The sequence below is a fragment of the Leptonotus elevatus genome, chromosome 2, assembly GCF_054856555.1.
Source record: "Leptonotus elevatus isolate MCC_2025b chromosome 2, RoL_Lele_1.0, whole genome shotgun sequence".
NCBI classification, from domain to species: domain Eukaryota; kingdom Metazoa; phylum Chordata; class Actinopteri; order Syngnathiformes; family Syngnathidae; genus Leptonotus; species Leptonotus elevatus.
Genome location: NC_141240.1, coordinates 12,862,854 through 12,875,777, shown reverse-complemented (window position 1 = coordinate 12,875,777; position 12,924 = coordinate 12,862,854). Strand labels below are relative to the sequence as shown.

General features: G+C 37.7%; 3 protein-coding genes across 5 annotated transcripts; 2 read left to right on the top strand and 1 right to left on the bottom strand.

Annotated features, from left to right (window-relative positions):
* The first annotated feature begins 779 nt into the window (after window positions 1–779).
* emd (emerin) lies at window positions 780–4,194 on the top strand. 3 transcript variants are annotated; one of them, XM_086067058.1, is made up of 6 exons: window positions 780–884; window positions 1,045–1,124; window positions 1,294–1,389; window positions 2,901–2,935; window positions 3,031–3,056; window positions 3,866–4,194. In XM_086067058.1, the coding sequence occupies exons 2-6, from the start codon at window positions 1,046–1,048 to the stop codon at window positions 4,176–4,178; spliced, it is 549 nt and encodes a 182-aa protein (XP_085923184.1). In that variant the 5' UTR covers window positions 780–884; window position 1,045; the 3' UTR covers window positions 4,179–4,194. The 3 variants fall into 3 exon arrangements, with proteins under 3 accessions (XP_085923184.1, XP_085923185.1, XP_085923183.1); XM_086067059.1 differs by lacking the exon at window positions 780–884 and having other exon boundaries at window positions 891–1,124; window positions 3,866–3,925; window positions 3,998–4,194; XM_086067057.1 differs by lacking the exon at window positions 780–884 and having other exon boundaries at window positions 891–1,124.
* Window positions 4,195–7,717: 3,523 nt separating this feature from the next.
* On the bottom strand, window positions 7,718–10,115 carry LOC147178483 (ninjurin-1). Its single transcript, XM_086068766.1, has 4 exons — window positions 9,879–10,115; window positions 9,098–9,332; window positions 8,894–9,029; window positions 7,718–8,821 (listed from the first exon to the last, which is right to left on the bottom strand). The coding sequence occupies exons 1-4, from the start codon at window positions 9,939–9,941 to the stop codon at window positions 8,740–8,742; spliced, it is 516 nt and encodes a 171-aa protein (XP_085924892.1). The 5' UTR covers window positions 9,942–10,115; the 3' UTR covers window positions 7,718–8,739.
* A 912-nt stretch (window positions 10,116–11,027) lies between these two features.
* mrpl49 (mitochondrial ribosomal protein L49) lies at window positions 11,028–12,676 on the top strand. The gene has a single exon (XM_086069091.1). It carries the CDS (start codon window positions 11,056–11,058, stop codon window positions 11,563–11,565), a length of 510 nt encoding a protein of 169 aa, XP_085925217.1. The 5' UTR covers window positions 11,028–11,055; the 3' UTR covers window positions 11,566–12,676.
* The last annotated feature ends 248 nt before the right edge of the window (window positions 12,677–12,924 follow it).

The following is a 12,924-nucleotide window of genomic DNA, read 5'->3' as shown; positions in this document are numbered from 1 at the left end:
TTATTAAGATCTGAAACAATGCGCAGTGTTCAGAAAAGTGAACCAATTGTGGCCCTTGGGCGACACTAAGAGGACAAAGCTGAAACTGCATGCACACCACCGACCAACTTGATTACGTTCTGATCGTACGTCTACAACAATGGTGTCCAAACTCGGTCCTGGAGGGCCGGGGTCCTGCAGGTTTGGGCTGTTTCCCAGTTTCCCTGCTCCAATACACCTTTTCTAATGAACAGGATCGTTATCAGACTTATGCAGAGCTTGCTGATAATGCTTCAGGTGTGCTGGAGAAGAGAAAAGAGACACATCCAAAACCTGCAAGACTTGAGGACAGAATTTGGACACCACTGGGTCTACATTAAGTAAAGTCGCTACCCTCACGCCCAGTATCCATGGCACCCCGACCCCCCGTGACCCGTCGTCGACTATTGTTTATGCAGGGCCATAATTCATCAAACCATATGAAGGGGCATATCCACCTCGGACAGGCAAGGAGTTCCTTCCGCAAACATACCATACCAGAAATGTGTTTTTTTAGTGGGACAGAAGTTAAAAGGGTTGAAAAGGTTAAAGTAGTTAAGAATTTGATACAGACGATTAGAATGAGGATATTATTTAATATGTCTATCCAACCGCTTTTCCCCGAGAGTGTGTAAGAAGAAAAAAAAAATCTCAAATTCGATACTAAAAAATATTTCAAATTCAAACTCCATAAGTATGTGATGGTTGTGAACTGATTTGTTAGAGAATGTGACGTCATCCTCTCCAGATGTACACGCCCTCTGCCCTCCGCCCTCTTCCTCCTCAAATCCAAAACTTGTCTGGCCGGGACGATTTTTTTTTCTCCAACGCGGAACTCTTTCCCCCCCCACCCCCCTGTTTCAAATGTAAGTTTGAATCTTTTCTTAACTGTCCAATCAGTGTTTTTTGTTGGTTGGTTTCAGTTCGCTCCAAGTTTCGTTCGCTCCATGTTTTGTTCGCTTCTCTAAACTCGACCATTTCTGTTGATCGAAACTATCACACGTATCCATCTCTATCATTGTGTAGAATGTCATTGAATGACAAAAGCGACGAAGAGCTCAGCAAGTTGCTTACCGATTACGGCATCAAACATGGACCCATCGTTGGTAAGAAATACAGATATTATCAACTGAACACAAGTCATTAACGTACTTTTTAACTCTGCATTGCATTTGGTAGTAGTGTACGCCAACAGTTCTGCTGACACAATTAAGCCATTTTATGCATGGTTGTGCATATTTCGGTATGAAGTTTGACGTGCATCTGTGCCCGTAGACTCCACTCGCAAGTTGTATGTGAAGAAGCTTGAGAGGGCCATGAAACAAATGCCAGTGAAACCCTCCTCTGATAAGACCTACTACAGAGAGGAAGGTAGGAAGCTCCAGTGTTCCTGTCGTGGCTTTTTGGGACAGAAACATTGGCTGAAAACAAACAAAAGAAATAATTTCATGCTGTGGTAACATGCATCATCTATTTATATTGCATTGGTTTTCAGATTTACTTTGTTTAATTTTAACGCATTTGTCTAAAATTAAGCCATTAAAAAGTCAATTTTGCACATTACTGTATGTCCATTTGCAGACTAATGATGACTAAGGTTAGGGAATACATCTCATCCTTAAATATTCATAAGGTATCAAATGAAATCAACCACTAATGTAATGTAAAGCATTAAAGCAATACCCATACTGTAACACTTTTATTCCCAAGTGACAAACATATGGTAGCTAACCAGGATAGCGTGAGAAGCTAGCATAGCTGTTTACACCTTCACTCAGTGCTGCTTCTTGTCAAGCATCATGAACGGATGAGACGCAAATGCAGCACACCAATCACAGAATATGCAAATCAAATTCCTTAATACTGGCTGAGAGTCTCATCAAGCTCATGGAAATGGGACCAAAAACAGACAGTAGAAACCTACTCAAATAAAACTAGTAACAGAGCTAACCATGACTGAATACAACAAATAATCATTTCAAAGTGGCTTGACACTGAATGAATGAGTTCACAGACTTGACGGTCACTCCTGGTGCACACCGAATTAGAAAATGTGCCACAAGAGCAAAACACACAATTGAAGGCCTAGTTTTTTTGATAATGTTGGTCAAACAAACTCCAAATGTAACAAGATTTAATGCATTTGGCATTTGAGTTCAAAGGTTAGTGTTGGGATGGGGGCTGAGCTTGAATCTTGGTTCATGCCTTTTGTTGTAAACGTCTTCCCTTTAAACATGACATGATTTTTTTCCCCCAAATTTTTAAACGGTTCCCTTAAAGTGGAAGTCGACATTAAACATTTCTTGACAATAATATGTCTAAACATGACATTCTGATTAATATTACATTTGTGGAAAATGAGTCATGAAGCAAAATCCATCCATTTTTATCCATCACAGGGGGCGGCCATTTTTCCATATGCTATCGACTGAAGATGACATCACAGTTGCTCAGGGCTCAGGCAACGACCAATCACAGCTCACCTATTTTCTGAAGCTGAGCTGTGATTGGTTGTTACCTGAGACATGAGCAACATTGCTGTCCGCCCCCTGAAATTGATAAAAACTGCTGGATTTTTCTGCTTAACTCATATTAACGCAATATTAACCAAAATACCATATTTAGAACAGTGGGGCTGCATAGAACATATTATTGTAAAAATAAAACAAATTGGGGTTGACTTCTACTTTAATTAAATGTCACATGCTTCACTCAAAAAAAGATCAATAATTCATAGCTTACCGTGACATTTCGAAAGAATGCATACCAAGTGTGAGCATGTTCCAAATAAGACAATGGCCTGTGTTCTGCTGGCGGACCGACCAGTCCAGAAACACGTGACCGCAATGAAAGTGTACTGATTTTGTTGTCTGTCTTCACAGAAGAGGAAATTACGTACGTCACGTACCGCAGCCCGGTAAGTGCAACTGCTTATCAATTTGTGCTTGTTGCTAATTTGACATAGAGTCAAGGTCAGTCGTCTTACATTCCACCCTGCTATTATTTTCACAGGTCAAGCATAAAGTTTATGAAGACGTGTGAGTGCCTCACAGTGTACTCACACTCACACCTTTTTTGACTATCCCATTTTGTGTCCTGCTGGGTGGAGTTACATGAAAACCTGCCTGAACAAGTTAGCTGGTGTCGCAATTAACTCATTCACAGCCATTGACGGCTATAGACGTCAAAAATTAATTTGAACTATTTCTATTAGTTTTCCACTTTTACACATAAGAGTATGAAACCCCCCCCCCCAAAAAAAATTATATATATATATTGTACATTTAGAACAGATATAACATTTGTGATTAATCATGAGTTAATTATTGAAGTCATGTGATTAATTACAATGAAAAAAATTATTCACCTGACGTGATTTAAAAAAGAAAGTAAGAAAATATTTAAAAAAATTAGGGGCGACAGGCGATTAAAATTTTAATTGTAATTAATCGCACGACTTCACTAGTTAACTCACGATTAATCACATATTTTATATCTGTTCTAAATGTACAATAAAAAAATTCTAGGTTTTCACACTTTTGTTAACAAAAAGGGAAAACAATGTTTAATTAATAGAAATAGTTCAAATGAATTTTTGACGTCTATAGCCGTCAATGGCAGTGAATGAGATAATTATGGGTGTTAAGGTTGTATCATAGTGGTGCTTCAAGGTAAGCAAAGCTGCATTGAGCTTCTTTGGGCAACAGCTGGTTGGTATTAAATTGCGGGGGAATATGCATCATATGTCGCCTTTTAAAGGCAATCAAATGCATGAGGCATATTTTCATTGTAATTGTCTATTATGTGACGCCATTGTCGATAATAAAGTGAATTGTTTTTCCACCAGGCTGAAAAGGAGATACAACAGCGAGCCAAATGAAGATGAAGAATCAGACGGAGACGAAGAGTATGTCTGTAAACTTTTCGCATCACAACAACTGACTTCATATAATGGTGGTCATCCCTTCCTGTGCTACAGGCCCATCCAGCTGAGGAGCAGAGCAGCCAATCAGAACGCCGTGCACTCGAAGGAGGCCGTCCGGTCTGGGTGCAGAATGTGGGGGGTGATAAAAATGCTACTGCTGATGGCAGTGGTCGTAGCCGCCTACTACACTTATTGTCACTTGACCAAAGACGAAAATCCTTTCAAGCTTCAATAAATGATCCCTTCTAGGATGTCAGCTCATTTCCATAACTTAGATCAAACTCTATTTTGGGTATTTGTTGCTATAGTCTTTTGTGTTTTTGTACAATTAAAAACTGGGAATGCTGTCTGCCAAAGTCAAATCAATATTTTGGTCCGACATGCAGCAAATGTGAAATAATGTAGGCCCCCTTGAAGGACTTACTGTGACATTGAAATTCATAATTCAAAAGCCTTTAAAGGTGCATTGTGGCGTTTAAAATGCCAATGTTAAAACATTTCTGCATCATGCATGCTCTACCAATGCCCAGAGGTGTACAAAAAGCCCAGACTTTTTCACTGCATTTATCAGCTTGTATCTTCCCTGCAGTGTGGTGTGGCTGCAGTTACGCTTTAGGCCAGAGGGAGCAGTCACGAGTTAAAAAAAGGTGGAGCATGCATGATGCAGAATTATTATTATTATTATTTTTTAGAAAGACTTAGTCATTTTCCACTATTAATTCGATCGATTCCCCGTTAAACTTCATTGTTTTGTTTAGGGTTAATGAAAGGCCCTTTAAATGTTGTCAAGTGTGTGCTGGATACCATTAACATGAGTTTGAATGTGATTGGTTAATTGTGAAGGCAGCTGTACACACCCATGCATGAGAGGCTTGTGCGCACCTGCGCAACCACATTCTTTTTTTCTTATCACAAAAAAAAAACTGCATTGGAACATGGGTGCGTTGTATACTTTTTATATCCACTTGGAGAGAGAAATAAAAACGAAACATTTATAATTAATTTAAATTTCTTCTTGCACATGTTACATTCCTTTGTTTGTTTTTTAACATTTTCGTTGCTTTAAGTGTTTGTTTTTGTGGCCTAAAACATATTTGTATTCACGATTATGTACATGATAGTAAATGGGCGTCCAAATCATGTCAAACTAAAAATTGCCACAAATTGTATTTCAATACAAACACTACATTTGTCTTCTACCTGTAGCATTTGGATCTTCATTGAACTTCATCAGGTGTTCTGTGGGGAAGTTAAATGATTTCACCTGTTCTGAAAATTATTCACGACAATACGTTAGCTCATTTATGCCAGCGACGGCCATTGACAAGCAGAACATTTAAACGTTCTCGCTAGATAGCAGAAGGTGTCATTATTAACCATTATATTCACATTTTGTGCTCAACTAAACAGGGCAAGGTTTCACATTGACTAAATAAACGTGCATAGTAAATTGAGATACAATCGTTACTTCATTATGTTGTATATACTTTTTGTGCTATTTTTGTTTGGTGGTGTACTGTGACACTTTCACTATGTAACGTGCCTTCACTGCCTTGGCTCAATAAAGTTTCGGTTAAAATGTGCATACAAATTTTGTGACTCTTAAGTAATTAATCAATTAGGGGTTAGACTATACTGTATATACGATAGTTATCTTTTAAATGGACCAGCAACACCATAAAAATGATGAATATAAGATAATTTCATTTCATATTCACATAACCAAAACCAACAATAACTTACACATCAGAAACAAGACTAACCATGGCTGCCTTTAAGTTGGATTTAGAAAAACATAATTGGTCTGAAGTCTATTCAAATGATGATCCCAATATCGCATACAGTGCATTTCAGTCTACCACTATTTCTCTATAGTATACAATAAACATTGTCCATTATCTCATTCACTGCCATTGACGGCTATAGACGTCAAAAATTCCTTTGAACTATTTCTATTAGTTTCACATTTTTTTCTACTTTTGTTAACAAAAGTATGAAAACCTAGATTTTTTTTGTACATTTAGAACAGATATAAAAATGTTGATTAATTGTGAGTTAATTAGAGAAGTAATGCGCTTAATTATGATTTAAAAAAATGTAATCGCCTGACGCGATTTAAAGATTATTAAAAATTTGGGGTGTCAGGCGATCAAATTTTTTATAATAATAATTAAGCGCATTACTTCACTAATTAACTCACAATTAATCAACATTTTTATATCTGTTCTAAATGTACAAAAAAAATCTAGGTTTTCATACTTTTGTTAATGATCAATGATAACATTTTCTAATTGTAATTAATCGCATGACTTCAATAGTTAACTCATGATGATTCACACATTTTAAATCTGTTCTAAATGTACAATATTTGTTTTCTAGGTTTTTACACTCTTAACAAAAGTGGAAAAAAATGTTAAACTAATAGAAATAGTTCAAATAAATTTTGGACGTCTATAGCCGTCAATGGCAGTGAATGAGTTAATAAAAGTCACAAGAAAATATCAAGGTCTAAATAGGGCATGGATGACGAAGGGGATAGAGAATGCATGTAAAAAGAAAAACATTTATTTATTACATTGAGAACTATGGAAGCTGAAATAGAGTACAAGCCCTTCAAAAATAAACTATTGAATATTATACGAACAAGTAAGAAAGATTATTATCATGCATTACTAGAGCAGAATAAAAGCAACACACAAAAAGTATGGAAAATACTAAATCATGTAATTAAAAATAGCTTTAAAAAAAATAATTATCCATTATATTTTATAAAAGATAAAAAATATTGTTATTGGAAACATTTCAGATATAGCTAATGATTTTAATGAGTATTTTGTTAATGTTGGCAGCAATTTGGCAAAAGAAATCCTTGAGCCAAGAAACAAACATGAAATAGATAAGCACATCAAAAAAAAAAAAACTACTATGTGGCTTAATAATACAGAAGTATTAAATGTTGTTAAAAAAATAAAAAAGTAAAAAAAAAAGTCCACTGATTGCTTCAACATTGATATGACATTAGTCAAAAGTATTTTAGAATATGTTGTGCAACCTTTCACATATATATATGTATATATGTAATTTGTCATTTAAAGCCGGTATATTTCCATCAAAAATGAAAATAGCAAAAGTTATTCCTATTCATAAAAATGGAGAAAGACACATATTCACTAATTATAAACCAATATCACTGCTGCCACAGTTCTCAAACATTCTAGAAAAAATATTTTCATAAAGACTGGACAAATGTATTGAAAAACATAAGCTTTTAAGTGAAAATCAAGATAGGTTTAGAGAAAAACGGACCACCTCAATGGCAGTCATGGAACTCGTAGAAGCAATATCTACCAACATAGATAATAAAAAAATTCACTGTTGGAATTTTTATAGATTTAAAAAAAAAACCATTTGATACTATAGATCATTCTATACTAATGAATAAATTAGAAAGATATGGCATAAGATGTTTGGCATATAAATGGATGAAAAGTTGTTTGGAGAATAGATATCAGTACAGTATACAATCAAAACACTTGAAGATTACTCATGGAGTCCCCCAAGGGTCTGTGCTAGGCCCCAAATTATTTATATTGTATATAAATGATATCTGTTGTGTCTCAAACATATTCGAAAGTGTCTTATTCGCCGATGACACAACTTGACTTAAACAAATTATCATTACACTTAAGCAAAACCAAGTTTATAGTTTTTGGTACTAGACAAATCACACAACAGGTCAAAATTATGGTAAATTCAATTGAAATAGAAAGAGTGTATGAAAATAAATTTATTGGAGTAGTTATTGATGAAAAATTATGTTGGAAGTCACACATAGATAATGTCAAAAGGAAAATGTCAAAAATCATAGGGATACTCTCTAAAACTAAGGATGTCCTGAATAAGAAATCATTATACACATTATATTGTTCAATATTATTACCATAGCTGACCTATGGTGTGGAAATCTGGGGAAACGCATATAAAACAAATACTGATCCTGTTTTCCAACTGCAAAAATATACAGAAACAACTCATTCTCTACTTATTAAATCAAATACAATGACATTTTACGACTTATTTGAATTTAAAATAGCACAAATAATGTATAAAGTACACAACAATCTACTCTGCCACAGTACTCAGAAGCTGTTTGAAATGAGAGAGCGTCCTTATAACATAAGTGGTACAAGTGTTTACAAAAAAATTAAAACAAGAACAAATATTAAGCAAAGGTGTGTTTCTGTAAAAGGTGTTAATTTTTGTCAGGAGCTGTTAAAAATGTATTTATGCTGTAATTTATTTGGATGTATCGGTATGACTGTAATGAAAGTTGTATATGTGATATGAGGATATGATTTTTTTTAAATGTCATGTACATATGTCGCTGGCAAATGTGCGTATGTTAAAGTGCACTTGTATATATGATTAGGTTTATACATTTATTTTTGTTGAAATACATTACCTTATTATTTTATCAACATAAAACGAATAAGAGGTAGGACTAAATACGTTTTTAACTTCCTCCTACCCCTTTTGAACAAATAAACTATTTTCTTTCTTCCTACACTTGTTTTTCTTTTTCTTTTTTACTTCAACTTATATTTTAAACTTGCAATGTGTTTTGTTTATATTTACATGTTCAATAAATCCATAAACCAAACAATCATGGAGGCAGTATGTTGATAGAAAATTCTGCACCATTTTGAAGAGTGGCAATACAAAGCTCTATGTACATGATGAAAACCCGACATGCGTAACGTGCAAACCGCGTTTGATAACAGATGAAAAGTGCTGCGTCAAAGATTAGTCGTGTTGTGCTCAGAAGACTGAGGGGACATCTGCGGCGCTGCTTCGAACATCACGCCATGCTGTGACGGCCTGGGAACGAGCAAGACAGTCTCGTTATTATTCAAGCGCGAGATGTGGCCGCGTGTGTTTGGCGGCCTGTACCTGGGAGCGTGTCCCTCAAAGCCCAAGGCCGCGATGAAGATGTTGATGAGGACGGAGAAGAAGACGAAGACGGTCGTCACGTTGTTCATCCTGTTCAACTTGGCGTGTTTGCGCACGTCGTTCAGATCGTACTTCACTGAAAGCAAAACAAAACAATGACTAACAGTGCTACGCCAAAGCAGGCCTTTCCTTTCAGTTACTTGCCGATAAAAACAAGCAGTAGGCCCACGACGACTTGCAGCGTGATGGACAGACACAGTAAGACGACGAGGGGGATGTAGAAACGGTACTGAGGCCCCACGTAGAGAACCGTCTTCAGCTGGGACGAGTTGGCCATCAATAAGGCCACGTCCAGCATGCTCTGAGCCGCGCTCTTCTTGGTGGCATAGTGGTTCATGTTGATGGGCCGATACACTTTGCCTGAGGGGGACGTCGTCGCCTGTGGAGGGAACCACACAGGTGACAAACTGGAAGCCGTGAGGCGATTATATACTGCATTTCACTGATTTCACAGTCTACAATGTTGGCCGCACCGCATTTTTGAGCAAAGTACCCATGGGGCTTTTTCCTCTGTTCCCAACATCAGAGAGGCGCTTGTTTGTTTCGTCACTAAGCACTTAGCTAACAAAAGGGAGTGACGCACACGCGCTGACTCACCTGGCCACAGAACAACATGTGTTCACAGACACAATTTCATAAATACTGTTCTCTGGATAATGAGAGTGAAAAATGGGAAGCCCTCTTTTGCAATACGTAGGAAAAAGGGAACGGAAATTTCCGTTTTGTTAGACTTTGCTTACATACACATACGATAGCCAGAGGCATTTTGTCGTGTGTTTACAAAAACCCTGTTGCACATGTAGGTGTGACATGACACTCAAACTTCAACTTTCTTTGAGTAACAACGCTCGCATTCATCCCTCGATATCGGTGGGAAAAACTTCACTCTATCTATCTATCTATCTATCCATCTCATCTTCCTTACCTCTATGTCATTGGTCTTATTGAGAGCGACGGCCTCCCCGTTGTGTGTGCGTTCTCTGTCCATCTTGCTTTGTCTGACAATTTACTTCCCCTTCTTCTTGCTGATGTCGCCTGATGTATGACGAAAGGCGGTGTCAGAGAAACACTCCTGAAACTGAAGAGGAAGAAGAAAAAAACAATTCTGAGGCGACAGACAGGACGAGCGAGTCAAGAAGCTTCTCCAGTTACACTAAGAGGGACGCTCTCTGTGTTAAATAAATGCAGTACGTTTTAGTCCATCCTCTAAGTGCGTGACCCCACCCCTTATCGGTGTCTGAACAACTGTAAAACTCAATGCTTGGGGGCCAGATCCAGCCTGCCACATATTATTATGTGGCCCATGAAAGAACATCATATGCCAACATCCTTGATTTTTGTTCAAATCTGTGCCAACATTTAAAATGGTCATAACAGTAATAAATGATAATGTTGTAACCATTTTCTTGTTACCAAACCCCTTTTCGCAGTAATGTGAACAAACTACTATCCCCGACTTTGGATTTCAAAACTAGATACTTGTTTAAAAAAAAAAAAAAACATTTATTTTTATTAGTTAACCAGGAGTGTCAGATTGAGTCTAAAATTCTCTTTCTCAAGGGAGTCCTGGCCATTATTAGTGAATTACGAGTGAAGCAGGAAACTACATGTCGGCCTATCCACAATTTATTGAGGCAATTACATATTTAGCTAAATGGTTTAAATGTCGAAACGGCCCTCTGAGGAAAGGCATAACTACAATGCGGCCCACAAAATTTGTTTGACACCCCTGGTTACACTTTAGACCAGGTGTGGGTAAAGCGTGGCCCGTGGCTCTTTAATTCGGCCCACCGAACACTCACATTATCAAGCGTCCTGCAATATTTACTGCATTCATTTTTTTTTTTCAAAAGTTGTTTAAAATGTATTGTATTCAGTTTTTTGGCATTTATTTTAAAAATACATTAACTAATTATCTAATTTATTAATTTAATGGTTGTTAATCGTTAATAAATGATTGTAAGTATTTAGGTTATGAATAAGTCAGTTTTTGACCACGCTTTAGGGCAGTGTTTCAGCGTTTGTATGGAGACAGACGACCGGAAGCGGAAGCTCTCTTACTACTTCCGCCGACCTCACGAACCGTTCCTTCTCCTTCAATCATGGCGCTCTACTTCGCCGTTCGTTCAGCGGCGTTGCGGGGATCATTAGGTTTACACACGGGGGCGCCAGGATCTCCGAATGCATTTGCGAGCCTCAGGTACCTTTGTGCCCCAACAGCGCCGTTCCAAGAGTCCACTGAGGAATATCATTTCGTCGAGCGTCTCATCCCGCCGTCACGTGTCCCCTCTCCGCCTAAGCACTCCGGGCCGACGCCGTCCGGCTGGGTCCCCCCGGCAGAGTCCCTGCCGTCTCTCCCTTACATGATTCGCCGCTCCCGCATGCACAACATTCCGGTGTACACTGACATGACCCACGGTAACCGCTGGATGACTTTGGTCCGGAAGGTCGAGGGCGACATCTGGGCTCTGGACAACGACGTGAAACAGTACTTGAAGGACGTGACTGGCAAACAAATGCCCACGCAAGTCAACGAGGTCACGATGACATTGAAGGTGAAAGGAAATTTTGAGAAGGAGCTAAAGGAATGGTTGACCAGTAAAGGCTTCTGAAAGCCCTCGGAAAAGGCGTCGACTTGCCTGTGTCGGACACACACACACGTGCACCACGTGACGGAAAGTGACACTTGTTCAACATTGTCTGACACCAAAAAGACGCGTTGCTTGGACTCTGATAACCTAATCAATGAATCGATGCATGCATGCCTATTGACAATTCAGAGCCGACGTCACAAGTCAAAATGGCGGTTAACTCGGTGAAATGACCATATCCGTCCATTGAAAAGCATTGGACTTTGGATCGTTGTATTTTGAATTGTAAGGATTATTTTGATATCAAAATGTGATGAAATGTCGTTTGACAACTATAACAATCTGTTTTTTTTTAATGCTATTGTCACAGGCAAAAGCAATACAATAATACACCCTTTGTTTCCACTGTATAAAGGCAGCATTTGCATTGCGTTGCATTGGGGAAATACCAGAAATGTTCGGAATTGTCAATGAGAGCCATGCTCTGTAACTATTAGTTATTGATGTCCGAATTGCTGGAATTGATTCCAGATGTATATAAAACATTAACGATTGTAAATATGTTTACTGTGTCTCATCCCTTCCATCCAGGACACCACCATGTAGTCATGCAATTAAAAGCGTTAAAATATGAATAAGCAACAAACTTAAGCACTGCAATGCATTTTACACTTGCAGTATAATGAATATTCAAAATGTAAAATTAGCAGTGCACCTTTGACACACTCAAAATTGTGGACGGCTGCAACCAAATGAATTTTTTTTTAATGCATGCAAGACACTTATTCACAGAAAAACTTGCCTATACGCAAGTATTTGTTTTTAAATTGTTTTTGTGGCAAAGTACTGTCAACTGCATATATAAGCATCTGCAGTGAAACCCCACCCAAGTGTTTGGGGATCATATTTTGTGGTAGATTTGGGATTCAAAATAATATAAGTACAATATAATCACTTTTAAGTGGTCGCGCAGATGTTCACTAAACTTTTCAGCTGGGATAGGCTCCAGCGGCCCCCGCGACCTTTGTGAGGACAAGCGGTTAAGAAAATGGATGGATACCTTAAACTAATGACCTGAGCCATATTTTGAGAGAAAAAAAATCTCATGGTCCTAAAATCAACTACATCTTTTGTTAAACAGATCATTGACGTCTACCATTGAAATTAAATTCATAAATAATATAATCAGTAATTGACTCGTTTTTTTGGATTTTTCTGGGGGAAAAAGACCAAAGAGCCATTTATGCAAAATTTAGTAAAATGATGCCTACATTGTAGGCATGAAATGTTCTGATTAACGTGATAAACAATTTTTATTTTTTTAATATCCATTGGCACAGTATTTGGCATCTCTTAAAGTTAACGGCTCTGTTGCCTGCT